Raw genomic sequence first — 13,093 nt, 5'->3', positions numbered from 1 at the left:
AACCATCCTTGCATGCCTGGAATGAACCCCACTTGGTCATGGTGTATGATTTTTTAAATGTGTCTTTGGATTCGATTTGCAAGTATTTTGTTGAGGATTTTTGCATCTATACTCATTAGGAAGATTGGCTGGTAGCATCTTTGCCTGGCTTTGGTATTAGATTCATGTCAGCTTCATAAAATGAGTTAGGTAGTGTTCCATTTTCTTCGATGTTTTGAAAGAGTTTAAGTATGATTGTTGTAAGTTCTTTTTGGAAAGTTTGGTAGAATTCCCCTGTGAAGTCATCTGGCCCTGGGCATTTATTTGTGGGAAGCTTTTTGATGACTGATTGGATCTCTTTGCTTGTGATTGGTTGATTGAGGTCTTCCGTTTCTTCTCTGGTTATTCTAGATTGCTCATATGTTTCCAGGAAATTGTCCATTTCCTTTACATTATCCAGTTTGTTGCCATACAGTTGTTCATAGTATCCTCATAATTTTTTTTATTTCTTCTGGATCTGCAGTAATGTCACCTTTCTCATTCATTATTTTGTTTATATGGGTCTTCTCTCTTTTTGATTTTGTCAGTCTGGCTAGGGGCTTGTCAATCTTGTTGATCTTCTCAAAGAACCAACTTTTGGTGTTATGTATCCTCTCTATTGTTTTTTTGTTCTCTATGTCATTTATTTCTGCTTGAATCCTTGTTATTTCTTTTCTTCTACTTGGTTTAGGATTGGTTTGCTGTTCATTTTCTTGATTCTTCAGTTGATCCATTAGTTCTTTGATTTTGGCTCTCTCTTCCTTTTTAATATATGCATTTAGTGGTATAAATTTCCCTCTCAGTACTGCTTTTGCTGCATCCCATAGGTTTTGGTATGCTGTGTCCTCATTTTCATTTATCTCTCTATATGTAGCAATTTCTCCTGCTATTTCTTCTTCAACCCACTGATTGTTTAGGAGTGTGTTGTTTAACCTCCAGGTGTTTGTGAATTTTCTAAGTCTCTGATGGTTATTGACTTCTAATTGTATTCCATTGTGGTCAGAGTATGTGCTTTGAATAATTTCAATCTTTTTAAATTTATTGAGCCTTGTTTTATGTCCCAGCATATGATCTATTCTGGAGAAAGCTCCGTGAGCACTAGAGAAGAAAGTGTATCATGGTGATTTGGGATGTAATGTTCTATATATGTCTGTTAAATCCAATTCATTTATCAGATTGTTTAGGTTTTCAATTTCCTTACTGGTCTTCTGTCTGGTTGATCTGTCTATAGGAGAGAGTGATGTGTTGAAGTCTCCCACAATTATTGTGGAAACATCAATTGCTTCCTTTAGTTTTGCCAGTGTTTCTCTCATGTATTTTGTGGCACCTTGATTGGATGCATAAACATTTATGATTATCATTTCTTCTTGTTGAATTGCCCCTTTTATTAGTATGTACTGGTCTTCTTTGTCTCTCAAAACATCTCTGCAGTTAAAATCTATTTTATCTGAGATTAATATTGCTACACCTGCTTTCTTTTGGCTGTAGTTTGCATGAAATATTTTTTCCATCCTTTCACTTTCAATTTCTTCGTGTCTCTGTGTCTAGGATGAGTCTCCTGTATGCAACATATTGATGGTTCATTTTCTTTGATCCATTCTGTGAATCTATATCTTTTAATTGGGGAGTTTAATCCATTTACATTCGAGATTATAACCATGGAGACATTTCTTGAGTCAGCCTTCTTATCCTTTGGTTTATGTTTGTCATATATATTTTTCCCTCTCTCTATTAATATCCTTTAATGTACCCATACTGAATCTCTTTAGTACTGAACCTTTCTCCATGTCTCTCTCTCCTTTCTTTGTTTCTCTGTCTTAGGGCTCCCTTCAGTATCTGAAGTAGGGCAGGTCTCTTGTTAGCAAATTTTCTCAGCATTTGTTTGTCTGTGAAAAATTTAAGCTCTCCCTCAAATTTGAAGGAGAGTTTTGCTGGATAAAGTATTCTTGGTTGGAAACTTTTCTCACTCAGAATTTTAAATATGTCATGCCAGTGCCTTCTCACCTCTATGGTGGCTGCTGAGTAGTCACTACTTAGTCTTATGCTGTTTCCTTTGTATGTGGTGAATTGCTTTTCTCTTGCTGCTTTCAGACCTGGCTCCTTCTCTTCCATATTTGACAGTGTGATAAGAATACGTCTCAGTGTGGGTTTATTTGGATTTATTAAATTTGGAGTTCACTGGGCATTTATGATTTGTGTATTTATGGTGTTTAGAAGATTTGGGAAGTTTTCCCCAACAATTTCTTTGAATACTCTTCCTAGACCTTTACTCTTTTCTTCCCCTTTTGGAACACCAATGAGTCTTACATTTGGACATTTTATATTATCTGTCACATCCCTGAGGTCCATTTTGATTTTTTTGATTTTTTTTCCATTCTTTCATGCTTTCATTTTCTGTTCTGTCATCTTCCAGGTCACTGACTCATTGTTCAACTTCCTCTAGTCTTGTACTTTGAGTATCTAGCATCTTTTTAATTTGGTCAACAGTTGCTTTAATTTCCATAAGATCATCTATTTTTTTATTTAGTCTTGCAATGTCTTCTTTATGCTCTTCTAGGGTCTTCTTGATGTCCTTTATATCCTGTGCCATGCTCTTCTTCATGTCCTTTATATCCCATGCCATGGTCTCATCGTTCATCTTTAGTCGTTTGATTAGTTGCTCTAGGCACTGTGTCTCCTCTGATCTTTTGATTTGGGTGCTTGGGCTTGGGTTATACATATCATCTGGCTTTTTCATATGCTTTAAAATTTTCTGTTGCTTTTGGCCTCTTGGCATTTACTTAACTTGATAGGATTCTTTTAGGATTTGTAGACCAATTGAAATCCTTATTTCTAATTTGTCTGATCTACAGCTTCATGGAGTACACGTTCTCTAAACAACCAGCATATGATGTCCATGAGCCACCTGTTTCCCTCAAGCCAGTTCTCCCCCACTTTGCCTTTGTGGTGAGTAGGGGAGTGAGTCTTGTGGGATCCAATTTGTATACCAAGCTGGTGTGTGTATTTGGTGTTGCCACCCCCGTATATAGGGCATGTGTCTGGGTGGTCAGGGAGCAGGGGCAGTTCTAACAATCAAATCTCCCTGGTGATCCTGGAGTTTTAAAGCTGCTGCAATAGTCTAATCCTTCAGTTCAGTCCTGCCACAGTTTGTCTCTGCCACTGACCCACAAGTCCTTGGTATTGGTGTGTGGCCCCTGAGACTTGTGAGTGGGTCCCTCTTCCAAGCCGTGCACCCCGGGTCCTCTGTTGAGGGATGACTGTGCTATGTCGCAGGTGAGTGCCATCCCCCCAGGGCAGTTCTGGGCTGCTGGACTGTGTAGGGAGGCTCCCAGTCTGCTGAAATGATGGCTGAATGGGGCTTTGTTAATTCACACTGCTCCACCTTCCCAACTCTGGGACAATCAGCTGAGGGTGCAGGGAAGGCTAATGTCCATGCCCAATTTTGTGGTGTATGCATGTTATTGTAAGCACTTCCATCACATTCGGTTGTCTGGGGCAGCTCTGGGCTATGGGGCCAGTGACAGGCAGGAGTGTTTCCTGTCCACCAGGATGATGGCTGTGAGAGGATGCCCCCCTTTTCTTGGGAAGTTGTGGTGTTTAGTGAATTTTCTCAGCCACTGGATTATTGCCTTTTGTCTCAGAAGTCTCAGTTCTGCTCTTGTCTTGACCTGCCCAAATTGCAAGTCTTTGAGGCTTTCTGTATTGGGCTTCTTAGAGTAATTGTTTTAGAAAAAGAAAAAAAGATTAAAACAAAAAAGAAAATTAAAGGGCCCTCCTGGCAGATCTAATGCGTTATTGAAATGCTAAGAGACAAAGCAATTAGGGCCATTAAGGAAAGGTCCACAAGGCAGAGAGATCAGTTTTTCTTCAGGATTTGCATATGAGCCTCAGGGCCTGAGCTCTGCCCTTCCCCTTTCTATGTTCACCAGAACTCCAAAAAGCCTTGGCTTTTATTTTTTTCTTGCTGTTTTTTTGCTATGCCTACCTCCTTTCTGCTGGGCTGGCTGCTCTCATATTCTCTGGTATCTGGTCTCAGTCTATCTGTGGTTGGAGTTTGGATCAGTAGAATGAGTTTCTGATAAGAGCTGCCACTGCAGTTCTCCCTTCTCCTTCCCGGAGCTGACAGCCCCTCCTCCCACGGGACTGAGCCTGGCAGGGAAGGGCGCGGGTCCCCTGGCCACAAAAACTTACAGATTTCACTGATCTCAGCAGTTCCACGTTTTCATGAGTGTTGTATGAAGTATGCCCAAAGTCAGATTGCTCTGCAGTGTCCAGTCCACGCAGTTCCTGGCTTTCTACCTACTTCCCTGGCGGAGTAACTAAAACATACACCTCACCAATCCACCATCTTGCCCCGCCTCCTCTATAGGATCATTTTTAATAATAACCGAAACCCACAAACAATCCAATATCCATCACTAGTAAAATGTATGAATAAAATGATGTGTTAAATTTAATTGAATTTTATCCAGTAATATAAGTGAATGGATTATACCACTTCACACCCATAAAGATTACTACATTTTAAAAATGACAAATAACAAGGGTTAGAGATGTGGATAAATTGGAACACTAGTGCATTGTTACTAGGAATATAAAATAGTGTATCCCTTAGGAAAACCAGTATGGCAGTTCCTTAAAAAATTAAATATAGGACTACCATATGACCCGGCAATTCCACTTTCAGACATACCCCAACAAGGAGAAAACAGGCTCTCAGACAGATAATTTTCCACAATGTTTATAGCAGCATTATTCTCAGTCACTAACAGGTGGAAATAATCCAAATGTCCATCAACAAATGAATGGATAAAAAATGATGGAATATTATTTGGTGACAAATAAAAAGCAATTTCTGAGACCTGATGCTACATGGAAGAACTTTGTAAATATTATCCTCATTGAAGTAGGCAAGACACAAAGTGACAAATATTGTATAAAGTCACTTAAAAGAAATGTCTAGAAATAGTAAAGCTCCAGAGATAGAAACTGGAGGCTACTAGGGATGAGGGCAGAGGGAAGGGGAAATGTATGTTTGTAAAAAAAATTATATATATATATATATATATATATATATATATTTAAAAAGTGAATTAATTGTATCTAAATTCAGTGGCATGGATGAGTCTCACAAACATAATATTGGCAAAAGGATAGAAGCAGAATTAATTTATAGGGTTAGAAATCTGGAAGGTCATTTATTTGAAGATGTGGCAGGACTAATGATTTTATGGGGTTAGAAAAGGGGCTTAAGGGGCTGGTTATGTTCTATTCCTTGGCCTGTGTGGTGTTACACACGTGTTCACTTCCTCATATTCATTAATCAATACACTTATGATTTGTGCCCTTTTATCAGTATACAATATATGCCAATAAATATTTTTAAAAGAAGAGAATAAAAACTCAGCAGTTGAATGAAAAATGCAACCATTATCCAATTGAAGGTCTTAAAGTCTACAAAAAGGCCAGAATTCTAAGAAAACATTGGGGCGAAGAAAACCAAGCAGATTGGAAAACCGAGTTAATGCCAGCTGGGCAGATTTGGCTAAAATTGTTCAATGCAATTCATGTGGGGTCCTGTGAATAAGAGAAAATTACTGTACCTGGGCTGATGACACTTTGCATCTATCCCCAGATACAGAGCAGTGTGTGAAGTGTCCAGATCATCAGTATGCAAACAGTGAGAGGACTCGCTGCCTCCAAAAAACTGTGACTTTCCTGGCTGATGAAGACCCATTGGGGATGGCTCTGGTCTGTACTGCTCTTTGCTTCTCTTTTCTCACTGCTGTTATTCTTGGGGTCTTTGTGAAGCACCGAGACACTCCCATAGTCAAGGCCAACAACAGGGCTCTCAGCTACATCCTGCTCATCTCCCTCCTCCTGTGCCTCCTCTGCTCCTTACTCTTCATAGGTCGTCCAAACAAATGGCATTTGGAATTGTTTTCACCGTGGCTGTTTCCACTGTCTTGGCCAAAACCATCACTGTGGTTCTGGCATTCAAGGTCACTGCACCAAGGAGAAAGATGAGGCAGTGGTTGGTGTCAGGGGTACCCAAATCTATTATTCCCATCTGCTCCATGATCCAGGTGACTCTCTGTGGAATCCGGCTGGGAACCTCTCCCCCACTCATTGACAAAGATGCACACCCTGAGCCTGACTATATCATCATGGAGTGCAACAAGGGCTCAGTCACTGCCTTCTATTGTGTCCTGGGGTATCTGGGATGCTTGGCCCTTGGGAGTTTCATCATGGCATTCATGGCCAGGAATCTTCCTGACACCTTTAATGAAGCCAAATTCCTGAACTTCAGCATGTTGGTGTCTGCAGTGTTTGGGTCACTTTCCTCCCTGTCCACCACAGCACCAAGGGGAAGGTCATGGTGACTGTGGAGATTTTCTCCATCTTGGTCTCCAGTGCTGGATTACTAGGCTGCACCTTTGCCCCAAAGTGCTTTATTATTTTGTTAAGGCTGGAGAGAAACATTCAGTATGGATTATGGTATAAAGCATATTCTGAGGGCAGAAAACCTTCTTAAGTTTTAACTCATATGTTTCCTACAATATAGAGAGGGTCTGAAGAATATCTGCATCATACTTGAATTGTGATATTAGATAAAAATATCATGCAATTTGCCTTCTTCAATGAACAAGCAACACTCATGTTTTCTCTAATAGTGTCAGGAGCACTGCAACCCTCAGACTTCCACCTTTGCAAGTTCAAATTTCATTTTTTTAATTTCTCACATTAAATTCACTAATTAATACTGATACTCCAGCTTAATTCTGCATGTAATAAAAACCTCTATATAATCTTCCAATTTGCTGTTTCACTTATTTTATTCTAATTTTTTTCTGATAAACACAATAAAGTTTCCTCTCTTTTCATCTGGCCATTGTTGTCTTAATGATCCAAGAGCATTTATAGAATATTCCTTGTTTTCTAACAGTTTTCTATTGTCATTTAGAGTATAATAAATTCCTACCTATAAATAATTCTGTTTTGGGGCCCTTATTATATTTCCTTGATTTTTTTTCCCTTTTGAACAAATACAACATTGTTTCACATGCTGACCTTGATGGGATGTTTTGTTTGATTGCTGGTAGCACATTTCCCTCCTCATTATTGCATCATTTCAGGCTTTGAGGGAGAGAACACCCTCACAATGCCTGTACCAATCAAGCCTGCCTGAAGGAAATGCTATTTAGGAAAGATCATTTAAAAGAGAAGGACTTTGTCTTTTCTCTAGGTTCTCTAGAGTCCATCTCTGTCCATATTACAAAACCAGGAAGATTTATTTGTGGACCATTAGCTTAGCTTCAGCAGAATCTCCTGCTGAAATGTGATTTATATAATATTATGCCCTGATTTCAAGAAATAGTCATGGAAAAACATTCCTTTTTATTAATAATAAAGCTGCTCTGAATAGCACTGTTCATTTGGCCATTCAGAGTCTAATGTAAAAGTAAGTGTCCTCCACAAGAAATTTATTTTAGTATTGATTTCTAAGAATGTCTGATATTTATTTTCCTGATAAAAGGATATGTTCTTCTTTTCTGATAACGAGAACACTGAAACTTACTGATGCCAGGAAACTTAAGCTCAAATTAGTTAGGCAGCCACAGCAACTAGCATATGTTTTATGGTAGATGTATTTGAATCATGCTCATTCCTTGGCACTGGTTTTCTCTTTCACTTTTATTAATGATTTATGCATCTAATGTTGTAAATATATGTACACACAATTTTCATCAATGTCAAATCCTTTTTAGTAGACACAACTTTCTGCCAAACTGAGAGACCTGATGATGATGAAGCTGTTCCCACCAGTTTTCTTTTTGTAATTAAGTTCAGTTTTATTGAGATATATTCACACGCCATACAATCATCCATTGTGTACAATCAACAGTTCAGAGTACCATCATATAGTTGTGCATTCATCACCCCAATCTATTTTTGAACATTTTCCTTACACCAGAAAGAATCAGAATAAAAAATAAAAGTAAAGAAGAACACCTAAGTCATCCACCATCCCACCTTTTTTTCATTTCATTTTTGTCCCAATTCTTCTATTCATCCATCCATACACTAGATAAAGGGAGTGTGACCCACAAGATTTTCACAATCGCACTGTCACCCCTTGTAAGCTACATTGTTATACAATCATCTTCAAGAATCAAGTCTGTTGGGTTCCAGTTTCATAGTTTCAGGTATTTACTTCTAGCTGTTCCAATACATTAAAACTTAAAAAGTGTTATCTATATAGTGTGTAAGAGTGTCCACCAGAGAGACTTCTTGACTCCATTTGAAATCTCTCAGCCAGATAAATTTTATGTTGTTTCATTTTGCATCCCACTTTTGGTCAAAAAGATGTTCTCACTCCCAGGATGCCAGGTCCAGATTCATCCCCAGGAGTCATATCCTGCATTGCCAGGAAGATTTACACTCCTGGGAGTTTGGTCCCATGTACAGAGGAGGGCAGTGAGTTCACCTGCTGAGTTGGGTTAGCAACAAAGAGCTACTCAGGGCGAGGCTCTTAGGCAGAATTATAAGCAGGTTAAACCTCTCCTTTGCAGTAACAAGCTTCATAAGGGCAAGCCAAGACAGAGGGCTTGGCGCACCAAACCGTCAGTCATCAATGTTGTGAGAACATCAGCAACAATCCAGGTAAAAAAGCCCAACACTTGCACATTTTCCCCCAGCTTCTCAGGGGGTCCCTGCATATACATTTTATTCTCTGCCAAAATTACTTTGGGGTGTGTCACTATTTCACACTAATCTCTACAAACCTTTCCAGATCTCACTTCCTATTCAAAGTTTCATGTAATTATGGGGTTTGGACAAACTGACTGTATAAGTTATTTTGTTTAGAAAATATAGTTACTGCACCAAACAAACATCTCTTCCCTTGGTCTCATATGGAAGTTGAAGTTTTAAAACAGAGTCAGTTTCAACCTTTACCCTCTGGCTGGATTTGCCCTAGTCTTAACCAAATCGACTTCATTCATATCTCTAATTGAAGTCTGGGCTCTTTTTCAGCTTTTTTTAAGCAGTTGCTGTATGTGCTAATACTGACATTCATATCTGCTCAGCTCTAGCCCTGAGTTTCAGGTGTTACACAGATACCCACCATTCCAGAGACTGATCAGTTTATACACAAAGGGATCAGCATATCAGAGTTTGGAAATAACAATTAAAATTCAGGAATAGATTTGAATGCTGTAAGAGCTTATAGTCTAGAGACCATTACAAAATTGTTCCCCTGATAAGCAGTGCTCCAAGATTCAATTCTGAGTTTACACATTGTAGTTAGTTCACATTGGTGAGGTGCTACAGTATTTGCCTTTGTTTCTGGTGTACTTCATTCAAAATGCTGTCTACAGAATCTGTTCACCTCATTGCATGTCTCACAGCTTCACTCCTTCTCACAGTAGCTCAATATTCCATTGTAAGCTTACACCAGAGTTCACCATTCTGTTCCTCAGTCCATGTACCCTTTGGCCACCTCTACCCATTGCAAATCATGAATACTACCTCCATAAACATCAGTGCACAATTGCCATTCATGCCCCTGCTCTCAGATCTTCAAAGTATATACCCAATAATTATGGCCCCCACATACTTAACTTCTCGTGGAACCATCACACTGACCTCCAGAGAGGCTACACCATTCTGTCTCTTCACCAACAGTAAATAGGCACATCCCTCTCTCCATGTTTTCACCAGCAATTTTACCCCTATTTATATTTCTTCTACAATTTTATAGAGCTATATTCACATACCATACAATTATCCACAATGTACAGTTGTTCATGGTATCATCATATATTTTTGCATGTATCACCACAATCATCATTTGAACATATTGATCACCATGAAAAAGTTTTTTTAGCAAATAATAAAAATGGTAATAAAAATAAATATAAAATATCATAAAATACAGTATAATAGTAAGGTCAGACAACAACACCACTACCAAAAATCCCATATCCCTTCCTTATATCCCCCTCTCATACACATTTATCTTTGGTATTTTGTCTTTGTTGCATTTGATGGAAGCATTACATTTACATGTAATGTAACATTACAATGTTACTGTTGACTATAGACTCCAGTTTGCTTTGATTGTATTTCTCCCCAATACCATCTGTTTTCAACACTGTGCATGGTGGACATTCATTTGTTCTCCCACATGTAAAAACATTTTTATATTTGTACATTTAGTCGTAGTCATTGACTACTATGTTTTTAAGTTTATACATCCCAGTCTTTATTATCTCTCTTTACCTCCAGTGTCAGATATGCCCCATCCCACCTCATTCAGATTTACTCACAGACATCTTTGTTCAGTGTACTTACAATATTGTGTTACCATCACACAGTATTATGCTATCTATTTCTGGATCTGTACAGTCAATCCTCCTGAACATTCTGTAGTTCTTCACATCAAATGCCTGATCTCTATACTCTTTCTATCTCCTGATAGCCTGTGTTATCAGCAGAACTCTCAAAGTTTGCTCACTAATGTTAGTTCATATTATTGACATCACACAGTATTTGTTCTTTTGTTTCTGGCTAAGTACACTCAACATGATGTCCTCAAGTTTCACATGTTATACATTCTCTGTCTTTGTTCTGTCTCACAGCTGTGTAATAGTCTGCTCTATGTATATAACACAGTTTGTTTATCCACTTATCCAGTGATGGACATTTCAGGTGTTTCCATCTCTTTGCAACCACGAATAGAGACACAATAGACATCAGTTTACAAATGTCCATTCATGTCCTGACTTTCTGTTCTTCTGAGTATATACCTACAATGGACTAGCTGAATCATATTCCATGTCTCTGCCTAGCTTCCTGAGGAAAAGTCACACTGCCTTCCAGAGTGGTTACTCCATACTACATTGCCACCAGCAGTGAATAAGTGTGACTGTTTCTCCACATTCTCACCAGCACTTGTAATTTTCTGTTTTTTGGATAATGCCTTTCTCATAGGTGAGAGATGATATCTCATTGTGGTTTTGATTTGCATTTCCTTAATAGCTAGTGAAGTTGAGCATTTTTTCCATATGTATTTGAGCCATTTATATTTCCTCTTCAGAAAAGTTTCCATGTCTTTTGCCCATTTTTAATTGTGTCGTTTGTCTTTTTGCTGTTGAGTTGTAGAATCCCTTTATATATTCAGGAATTTAAACCCATATCTGATATGTGGTTTCCAAATATTTTCTTCCATTTTGTAGGGTACTTTTTTACCTTTCTGATAAAGTCCTTTGATGTACAAAAGTGTTTAATTTTGAGGAGATCCCATTTGTCTGTTTGCTGTTTGGTTGCTTGTGCTTTGGGTGTAAGGTCTAGGAAAATATCTCCTCTCACAAAATCCTTAAGACATTTCCCTATATTTTCTTCTAAGGGTCTTATGGTCTTAGTGCTAAGATTTATGTCTTTCATCCATTTGAGACAATTTTTGCATAAGGTATGAGATAGATATCCTCTGTCATTCTTTTGGAAATGGATATCCAGTTCTCCAAACACCACTTATTGAAGGGACTGCTCTGTCCCAGTTGCTTTGCGTTGACTGCCTTATCAAAGATCAATTGTACATAGACGTGAGGGCCTATTTCTGAACACTCAGTTGGATTCCATTAGTCAGTATATGTATACTTATGCCAGTACCATCTGTTTTGAGCACTGTAGCTTTGTAATATGCTTCAAAATCAGGTAGTGTTAGAACTCCCACTTCATTCCTCTTTCTCAAGATATTTTTGGCTATTTGGAGCACTTTGCCCTTCCAAGTAAATTCAGTTATTGTTTTTTTTTTTATTTCTGCAAAGTAAGTTGTTGGGATTTTATTTGATATTGCATTGAATCTACAAATCAGTTTAGGTAGAACTGCCATCTTAACAATATGCAGCCTTCCAATCCATGAACATGTTATGTTCTTCCATTTTTTTTTTTTGGTGCTGTTCGATTTCTTTTAGCAGTTTCTTGTACTTTTATCTCTATAGGTTTTTTTGTTGGCTTGGTTAAGTTTATTCCTAAAAACTTGATTAGTTTGGTTCTATTGTAAATGGAATTTTTTCTTGATTTCCTCCTCTTGTTGCACACTGCTTGTGTATAAGATCACTTCAGATTTTTGTGTGTTGATCTTGTAGGCTGTCACTTTGCTGTATTCACTGAATAGTTCTCGTAGCTTAGCTGTAGATTTTTCTGGATTTTTCTACCTATAGAATCATATTATCTGAAAACAGTGGTTTTACTGCTTCCTCTCCAATTAGGATGCCTTTTATTTCTTTTTCTTGCCTAGTTGCTCTAGTTGGAAATTCCAGCACAATGTTGAATAACAGTGGTGACACTGGTCATCCCTGTCTTTTTCCTGATCTTTGAAGGAGAGCTTTACATCTTTCACCATTGAATATGATTTTAGCTGTATAGTAGTTCTTTCTTCAATTTTTGGCAGAATTCACATGTGAAGCCATCTGGTCCTGGGCTTTTCTTTATTGCAAGCTTTTTGATGACTGACTCAATCTCTTTGCTTGTTATTGGTTAGTTGAGGTTGTATATTTTTCTTGAGTTAATGATGATGGTTTATGCTTTTCTAGGAAGTTGTCCATTTCATCTAAGTTGTCTAGTTTATTAGCATATAGTTGTTCATAGTATCTTCTCATTATCTCCTCTGTTTCTGCAGGGTCAGTAGTTATGTCTCCTTTCCATTTCTGATTGCATTAAGTTGCAACTGCTCTCTCTCTCTCTCTTTTCTTTTAGCCTAGCTAGGGGTCAATCAATTCTTTTGATTTTCTCAACAAACAAACTTCTGGTTTTGTTGATTCCCTCTATTGGTTTCCTGTTCACAATTTCATTTATTTCTGCTCTAATCTTTGTTGTTCATTTCCTTCTGTTTGCTTTGGGGTTACTTTGCTGTTCTTACTCTAGTTGCTTCAGGTGAACATTTAATGCCTCAATTTTCACTCTTCTTTTTTAATGTAAGTGTTTAGGGCAATAAATTTCCCTCTTAGTACTGCCTTTGCTGCATCACATAACTGTTGATATGTTGTGTTTTCATTCTCATTTGCCTTGA

General features: G+C 38.1%; 1 protein-coding gene across 1 annotated transcript in view; it reads left to right on the top strand.

Moving 5' to 3' along the window:
* The window catches only part of LOC119525313 (vomeronasal type-2 receptor 116-like), a 35,194-nt gene extending 28,641 nt beyond the window's left edge, over positions 1 to 6,553 (top strand). The window contains 4 exon segments of the mRNA XM_037824000.1: positions 4,268 to 4,292; positions 5,654 to 5,935; positions 5,938 to 6,336; positions 6,339 to 6,553. Coding sequence (XP_037679928.1) covers positions 4,268 to 4,292; positions 5,654 to 5,935; positions 5,938 to 6,336; positions 6,339 to 6,553 — 921 coding nt within the window.
* Positions 6,554 to 13,093: the final 6,540 nt, after the last annotated feature.

The sequence above is a fragment of the Choloepus didactylus genome, assembly GCF_015220235.1.
Source record: "Choloepus didactylus isolate mChoDid1 chromosome 25 unlocalized genomic scaffold, mChoDid1.pri SUPER_25_unloc1, whole genome shotgun sequence".
Taxonomy (NCBI): domain Eukaryota; kingdom Metazoa; phylum Chordata; class Mammalia; order Pilosa; family Megalonychidae; genus Choloepus; species Choloepus didactylus.
The sequence above is the reverse complement of the archived record's forward strand: the minus strand, read 5'-3'. Positions and strand labels throughout refer to the sequence as shown.